This window comes from Nelumbo lutea, chromosome 1, assembly GCF_056320005.1.
Source record: "Nelumbo lutea isolate HS-2025 chromosome 1, American lotus-T2T, whole genome shotgun sequence".
NCBI classification, from domain to species: Eukaryota; Viridiplantae; Streptophyta; class Magnoliopsida; order Proteales; family Nelumbonaceae; genus Nelumbo; species Nelumbo lutea.
The window spans coordinates 129,699,633-129,708,839 of NC_142684.1; the positions used below are offsets into that span (position 1 = coordinate 129,699,633).

Here is a 9,207-nt window from a genome sequence, read left to right on the forward strand (position 1 = left end):
TTACTTTAGAATGTTAATTAATTAATGATAATTAATAAGTATTTTAATAATGTCAATTATTAATTGGGATATAATCATTTTATATTTATATTAATTCCTATTAGTTATTTTATAAATATATAATTAGTGTTAATTGTTTACATTATTATTATTATAAGTAATTATAATTAATGCTATTATTATAATTAATACAATTATTATAAAAGCAATTATTATTTCATTAATTAACCAAAGAAATTAACTATAACAAATTATTTAATTAATATACACAAATTAAGTACATACATAATAAGAATATATTATTTCTTAATTTAGTTTGAAGTTTACAATCATTGTCAATACTCATTAATAGTTAGAATTACAATCGTTATTAATAAAGAAAATAATTTATTAATTACAAACTTGATTTAACTTTTAGTAAGCAACCTAATTTAACTTTTAAAAAGAAATAACTCAAAATAGATTTATTAGATAAATAGTAAATAGCAAATAAAGTGGATTATTATTTACCAATAAGATCTCATTTAATATCTTAAATCAAATTAAAAAAAACTTAAATTAATAGTGGGTTTCAAATAAAATAGGTCAGAATAGATTGCCAATTACAAAGATGCAAGACCCAGTTTTTTTTTAATTTAATTTTTGATAACTGAATGATAAACTTCAAACTAAATTATACACACATTTAGTTATCCCGTACTTATGATAAAACAAGCTATTAAATAATAAATAAAAGCAACGAAGTATTAAGCTCTTTTGTTATTTTAAACACAAATAAGTGGGATGTGAATAAGTCCGAAGCTGATCCGAGTCCGACTAATTGAGCCAGCTCCCATTTGCCAACCCAAATTCAGAACGGCTAAGGGCATTCAGTCTGGTAGTGGGTCGGGTCAATAATTGCTGCCGAAATATATGGTCATTGAGTCCTTTAACTTTCCTTTCTCTTTACAAAATGTATTAATTTAACCGGGCTAAAGTTTGAAATTTTGAATATATATATTGAATGGGTTTTTTCTTTGTGGGAGCGGAGGACAGATAAGTACGTTGCAGATGTCATTGAATTAATTTTCCATAATCCATGCATACACAATACAATCTGTACAAGCGATCCCAAAACCGAGTGACCTTCATGTAAATTTCCCAACATCAACCCGATTCGGATCCTCTGAGGAATATGACACGCCACATCAGCCTGACATGTGGGACCTATACTATGGAGATGATGATGTGGCATTACGAATTATACAACTTTAGAGGATTCAAATTCTATTCAAACCCACACCCACTTGCCTCCACACTCTCCAACGGTCTATTGCCCAACTGTATTCCACCTTTTTCTCCCCCCGCCCTCAACCAAACATTGCTCATGTCTTCTTTCTATGTTGTCCACTTGTCGTTGAGAGAAAAGGTTAACGAAAGGAAAAGGCGCCTACTATAACGTGGCAGGTTTCTATTGGTTACACTGCACAGGTGGAAGCTCCTTAGTGGCCTTGAAAAAGGGAATTTTCTACCCGCCACAAAAGGGAGGCTGCTGTGGAACCCTTGGGGCTCCACCGGTCCACCCCACGCGGCCACGCGCTTTCTTTTCAGTTTCCTTGAGGACCTGTCTCGCCAGAAGCAAAGCTAAAAGGCAAAAAGTCGGTGCAATTCCATAAAATAAAGTAATTCCTTCTTATCAGTTATCCCTCCCTCCCAAGTAAACTACTTTTCCTCTCTCTCTCTCTCTCTCTCTCTATAAATATATATGAGAGGCTCCAGCCCTCATTATTCCAACGCACCATTCTTCTTCAGTTCTTCTACTATTGCAAGACTGCAACTCAGAATACCTTAAAGCCAACAAAGATTTCTAGCTTTCTCAACACCCAAAATGACGGTTAGCCTCTCTCTCTCTCTCTCTCTCTGGTTTACTGCATCAATCAACCTTCATTAGTAGGATGTTACTTCAAAGCTAAATTTATACAGGTCTTTGTTTGTGCATGTCTTTCCTTCTTGGTCTGTTTGGTGTCCACTGTTTCTCACTGTTAAAAGTTTATTCCATACGTTTACTTCTGTAGTAGTAAAATGTTTTGAACAAGCCTGCTGGGCAGGTTGGATATACCAAATGATCCCAACAAACTTTTTTTCTTTTTCTTTCGGGATTGAAACAAAGACGACTTCTGATCAGACACACTTTTCCCATGATGACATGACCCATGCATTACCATCATCATCATCACCATGGCATATATGAATGAAATACTAAGCTCTACTGTTTGGATTTTCAGGTTGTAGAGATAAGAGTTCATATGGACTGTGCTGGTTGTGAGAGCAAGATCAAGAAGGCTCTTCAAAAGATACAAGGTATGCACTATGCAGCACAGCTATACATAGAGATCCTCCCTTGTTTGGTTGTTCTTAAAGACTTGAACTAAAGTATTTCTCATATGTTGTATCAGGAGTGGATGAAGTCGACATAGACATAACCATGCAGAAGGTGACTGTAACAGGATGGGCAGAGCAGAAGAAGGTTCTGAAGGCGGTGAGGAAGACAGGGAGGAGGGCCGAGCTGTGGCCGTATCCTTACAACCCGGTGTACCATAGCTACACCCAACAGTACTACTACAACCAACACCATTACCACAGCTATCCACACACATATTATGCCTCCCAATCATCCTCCTACAACTACAGAAAGCATGGCTATGATGGCCATGATGGCCATGACCATGGCTACTATCAACCCCCTCCATACTCCACCATCATTGATGAAAGAACTGGTGCAGTGTTTAGTGATGAGAACCCTAATGCTTGCTCTATCATGTGACCATCACCCATCCATCCATCCATATCAAGATGCTAATCGAATCGAATCAAAAGGGGTCGAAGGGAAACTGGAAAGTTAATATCAAAAAATATATATTTATATAATGGGCTATCTTGGATTTATTGATTTTTTTTTTTTTGTTTTTTGTTTGATTTTCTTTTTTTGTAATTTTTGTGTGGAAAAAAAACCCATTAATGTAACATAATTTTTTTGTGAAATCGAATCCAATTTGGTTGTTTCAAGTATGTATTGGATAAATTCTTAGTTGGTCTAGTTCAAAAAATTAATTGAAGATGACTCACTGAAATGAGGTTAAAATTGAACGATCATGATGGTAGATTAGCCGTCCGATGGCCCAAGAGAAATGGGCTCCCATTAAAAGAGGACGAGCGATGGGCCCCCAATGGGTGTATCCTTTCAAACATACACAACCCTCCGAACCTTGTAACGGTCGTATTGCGTCGTTTAGTTCGTTCTTTAAATTTCCATCCTGGAGTTATGTTTTTCAGTCACAGCAAAACCACAGAAGATGACTCACAGAATCAGAGTCTCGTCTTTGTCGTCGGCCATCTCTGCTTCCTCATCGGCGATGGAGATACCCAGATGCAAGCATCGCCGGAGAATTCCCCCTCATCATGGCACGACTACCCATGAAAGCTATGAAACCGAAGCCTCCCGATCCGAATCCTCATACCCTTACCAACACGACGTCGACGATAATGACCAAGATGATCAAAACACAATATATAGTCAATCGGATTCTGTAACTGGTACACCCAGAAACCGGTTTGTTCCCCCTGAGTACGACTCTGAGTCCGAGTTCATTACTGAAAGCAGCGCTGTTGATCAATCGGCAGCCTCCCTGAACTTATCCATCAATTCGCCCAATCTCAAACAAGCCACCACCTCCACCACTGCCTACGTAAACATTGCCCCTCTTCCGATCTTCCGAGGAACTCCCGAAGAGTGCCCCGTCACCCATTTAAGCCGGTTCGCGAAGGTCTGCCGTGCAAACAATGCGTGGTCCATCGACATGATGATGAAAATCTTCCCTGTTACCCTCGACAACGAGGCTGCTCTTTGGTACGATCTCAATATCGAGCCGAACCCGTCTCTCAGTTGGGAGGAAATCAAGGTTGCCTTCACCCAGGCCTACCGTAGAACAGAGTTCGTCGACCAATTCCGATCGGAGTTAATGAAGTTAAGGCAAGGCGACGGAGAATCAGTCCAAGCTTACTATCTTAGAATGCTGTGGATACTGAGGAGGTGGCCAGACCACGGCATTCCCGACGGGCTACTGAGAGGGATATTCATCGACGGGCTGAGAGAAGATTTCCAGGACTGGATTGTTCCCCAGAAACCCAACTCGCTGAGCGATGCGTTCAGACTCGCCTTAACGTGGGAACAGGCGCAAAGCATCAGGGCTGCACGAAACAAGAAGAACGTGGCGCTGTCTAAGTGCGGGTTTTGCGAAGGGCCGCACGAAGAACAGACGTGTGATATTCGGGAGAGGATGAGAGAGTTGTGGATTCAGAGTAAGGAGAAGCGAATGAGAGGAGGGCTGTCTTCACCGGCGGAGTCGTTGCCTAGCAATCCGGCGACGGTGAAGGAGTTTGTGAGGTCAGTATCGGCGGTGACAAGTGATGGTGTGGGGCAGATTGGAGAGGGAGAAGATAAAGAAGAGGGAGGGTTGTTGGGTGGGAAAAAGAAGGCACAGTGCCAGTGTTGGAAACACCGGTGCTGGAAGAAATTGGAGAGGAACAACAGTAGCATTGTTGCAAGAAATTCTACAGCTGAGTGAAATTCTCCTTTCCAATGTATGTATTTGGTATTAACTATTAAGATTATCAAATTGGATTGATTTATAAATTTCTGCAAATACTGCCCATCTGCATTTTTTTATTTTTTTATTCACCTAAGGCTATGTTTGGTTTGATAGATTTTTTAGGTGTTGACGACATGGATTTAGGCGAAAAGGGATACAATGGTTTTGAAAATCGGGTGGACTAGTTGACCTTCGAATTGGCCAAGCAATCGGTTCAGTTTCACTCCAAAAACCATTGATTTGGTCAGTGATTAATGGATCTGGACGGTCGAACTGTCGATCCAAAAAACAATTCTTTGCTATTTTTTATTTTAAATATTTTTTATTTTTTAAAATCAAAATAAACTGTCCATTTAAACCAAACGGTCAGACCATTTAACCCGAGAGCCAGTCCCCAAAACAGTTCCGTGTATGGTCCAATTTTTAAAACCTTGCTTGGGCATCACAAAACATTAATTTGCAATTCAAAATGGTATAATATGGGTTTAATGAAAGAGTGATATGATCATTATTTGACTAGTAAGATTTAGCATGATATTCCTACTTTATATATTTGTTATATTCAAAATAACAAGAACCCCTCTCTTTTTTTGGATTTTTCATTCTATTCCTTGATTTATGCATTTATGGATCAATTGTCTCTTTGTATCAATGGCAAGGTGTCTAAGGGGCCATTTGGTAACAACTGAAAATAGGCCTTTGAATGTGTTCTGAGTCTTTTATTAGTTGTATTTGGTTTATTAAGTTGTTTTGACTCTATTTTAAACTAACCAAAGATAAAATAGAGAAAAAAGGCACCTAGAGGTTTTGACCAATTTCCAGATGTAAAACGAAATTTTATATTTACCTATTTTTTCTTGATTAAAAAATTAAGTATTAGGCCCTTTATGGCGTCTACAAAGAAACATTTACAAGTATTGGGCTTAGAACCTCAGGCCAAGGCCATTCAAAATTTAACAAATGCACCCAAGCCTACCAAGTTGCAGCCCTAATCACAGTTTATCACCACCAACAGAGTTTGTATTACAAAGAGAGCAGGTCTAAAAGTTTCAACCCACGACTTCAAGAAGCCTGGGATTACATCAAACCATTCCCCCTTTAGCCCAAAGGGGCTTGCTAGGAAATGAGCTATACAATTGTCTGTCCTCTTAACAAATTTCCAACAAACTTCAGTAAATCATGTTATTTCCCTTTGCATTTCTTTAAGTAGAAAACAGATCTCACTGTCTATATCAAAAGAGTTGATCTTCAAGGTATTAATTATAGTCAAACAATCACAAAAAATCTGAATTCTGTCAAGCTTTAAATGCTTAGCTAGCTTTAAACCGTGAAGGATAGCTCTCGCTTCACAGAAAAGAGCAGATCAAGGCACTTCTCCCAAGGCGGCTGCTGCTTCTATGAATCTACCACTAGGGGTAATCAACATGAGAGAGGATGAGCAAGGGGTAATCAAGAGATTCATCAAAAAATCAGTTTGTTTCTTCTCAACCAGATGCACCAGCAAATAGCCACTAATTAATATATTAAAGAATGATTATAATTATGATTTTGAAAGAGAACTGTTCAAGATTCAAGAGAGAATCCATTGTTTGAAGGCGGAGTGATGGTTGGGATCCAATCGAAGATTTATCCTAGAAGCAAACTAGATTGTTCTAGACTCAAAGCAAAAGAGGAGGACATGCTCAATAGTTTCAGGGCAGCGATGGCAAAGGAGACAGTTCAAATATGCAATATGGACCCTTTTTGCCAGTAGACTTCTTACTGGGATCCCATTATTAAGAGCTTTCCACATGAAAGACTTAATCTTTGGGTAGAGATGAGATTTCCAAACAAGTTTCCAAAGCTTTGTGTCAATCAAATCAACCTCTCCGGTATCTAAAGTTGAGTCATTCTTAGAGGATCTTGCTAGCCAATAGGCACTTTTAACTGAGAAATCTCCATATTTGGTAAGGGTCTAGCAATACCTATCTTGATGGTCATTTGAAGGGATATATATTTTTAAGATTTCTGATGACACCACCTCATGAAAGAGGTCTCTAACAGTTTGAGTTTTTCAAGAATTTGAACTCTGATCAATAAGCTCACCCACCCAGTTTAGAGAGAAGTTCTCAAGCTTGGAGATTGGTATGCTATAGTTTCTAATAGAGGGGATCCAAGGATCTAACCAAACACTTGGAAAATATTTAGCCTTGAGAGCAGTTCTTCCAACACAAAGGTTACCCAATGAATCTTTTTTCTTTGAGCTGAATCACCCCAATAAAAGGACTTTTGTAGTTTTGCAATATGGTTGCAAACTGATTGCGGGAATAGAAAGCAAGACATTGAATAAACTGGGAGGGCTGACATAACATATTTAATTAGAACTTTTTTTCCTACAGGTGACATATTTTGATTTTTCCAACCTTGTAACCTCTTTGTAACTCTATCCGTGATGAAGCCGAAAGTTTTCCTCCTCGGTCTTTGAACTTCAAAGGGGAGACCAAGGTAGAAGACAGGATGCTCAACACATTTCATGCCAAGGCTTTGAGCTAGTAATCTCTAGAACCTTTCAAGTGTGTTCTTACTAAATAAGACCTCAGATTTCTGGAGGTTTACCTTCTGGCCTGCAGCCTTTTCATACAACTCTAGCACATTCAGGATTTCATTAACTTTATTCAACTTTGCCTTGTTAAAGAGGTAACTATCTTCTGCAAAGAAGAGGTGGGCAATAGTTGGTGCATTGCAGTTGAGCTTAAAACTAGAGATCTCATTGCTTTTGGCTTTAACCGCTAGAGAGGCAAAGAGAACTTCTAAAATCAGCAAGAAAAGATAGGGGAAAGTGGGTCACATTTTCTTAGACCTCTAGAGGGCTGAATTACTTTACTGGGTGAGCCATTGATGAGTACTCTATAAGATACAGTACTTACACATTGCATATCCTAGTTTCTCCACTTGCTACCAAACCCCATCTTCACCATCAATGCCTCAAGAAAAGACCATTCTAATCTATCATAACCTTTCATCATGTCTAGCTTGAGGGCCATGTACTTGCATTTGGATTTAGATTTCTTCATTGTACACAAAGTTTCATGGTTCAGTAGAATGTTGTCATTAATTTGTCTACCTGAAATGAAGGCACTTTGATTTTGATTGATGAGTTTGTTGATTACCCCGTTAAGTCTATTATCTAAAACCTTGGCTATAATCTTATAAGGGGTATTACAAAAGTTGATGGGTTTGAATTGTTAAGCCATTTGAGGATTTTGTACTTTTGGGATGAGGGTAATGAGGGTATTATTGAGTTCCTTAAGTATCGTACCTAATTTGAAAAATTCATGAATTGCCTCTAAGACATCTTTGCCTACAATCTTCCAATACTTTTGAAGAAAGAAATTTGGGGGGCCATTCGACCCTAGAGCTTTGGATGGAGGCATCTGAATGAGTGCTTCCAAAATTTCTTGATTTGTGACTTGCTGATCCTACAACATACTTTCTTCTTCTGTGAGACAAGTAGTGATGTTGTTTAAGAGCTCACTCCTACTATCATCTCCATTACTAGTAAAAAGATCATGGAAAAAAAATAGAAGTGATTATCAATAGCCTCGGATTTTCTAATCCATCTTCCATCGTTGCATTTTATTCCTAGAATGCTATTTCTACATCTTCTTTGGAGAGTGGAGATGTGAAAAAATCTAGTGTTTTTGTCATCTTGCTGAAGCCAAGTGATTATAGATTTTTTTTCAATAATTTCCTCTTTCTTGAGCTCATCATCTAAGCATTTTTCTAGATCTCTAATTTTTTTTAACATCATTTCTCATCACTAGACTGTTATTGGCTCTTCTAAAATCTTCCTTAGCTTTTTGTATGTTTTGAGATATATTCCCAAAAACTTTCTTATTCCAAGTTCTCATAGCCAAACCAATTGCACCAACCTTCTTTGCAAGGTTAAATATTTAAGATCCCCTTTGGGTGCCACTCTAGATTTCATTCACTTTGGTTTCATAGTCCTTGTGAGTGCACCACACCTCTTCAAACCTAAAGGGTATGGGCTTCCATTGGTGGCTCATACAAGAATCTACTAAGATAGGATAGTGATCTGATTTGGATTTCAGAAGGTGGAGGATGGAAACAATATCAAATTTGAGGAGCCAATCAGATTTGGCATAGGCTCTATCGAGCCTTTCACTACCCAGCTCACCATTTCTTTTTCCACACCAAGTGAATGGAAAACCATGGTAACACAAATCCTGAAGACCACAACCACTGAGCATTGAATTCTAATCAGTAATCAAGTTAGCACTTATAGGCCTTCCACCCTCTTTGTCATCATTACTGGTAACAAAGTTCCAATCACCTACATGGAGCTAGGGACTTCTAATTGTGCTTGCCTAGTCTTGAATTTGATTAAAGAAAATTTGTCTTCACCTATGATCATTTCCTCTATAGACAAAGGAGGAAAACCACTCATACCCTTCTAGTTCTCTTATAACTACATGAATGAGAAATTCAGAGACTCTGAGAAATGTTAAATTGACCTTAGAATTCCAAGCAAGAATCAATCCCCTTGATCTCCCAACAACATCAAAACCAATAAAGTTTT

At 38.2% G+C, this 9,207-nt stretch overlaps 1 protein-coding gene across 1 annotated transcript; it reads left to right on the plus strand.

The window, feature by feature from the left end:
* Positions 1-1,714: 1,714 nt before the first annotated feature.
* On the plus strand, positions 1,715-3,045 carry LOC148877530 (heavy metal-associated isoprenylated plant protein 28-like). The gene is made up of 3 exons (XM_088942097.1): positions 1,715-1,873; positions 2,265-2,340; positions 2,436-3,045. Exons 1-3 carry the CDS (start codon positions 1,868-1,870, stop codon positions 2,801-2,803), a joined length of 450 nt encoding a protein of 149 aa, XP_088798223.1. The 5' UTR covers positions 1,715-1,867; the 3' UTR covers positions 2,804-3,045.
* The last annotated feature ends 6,162 nt before the right edge of the window (positions 3,046-9,207 follow it).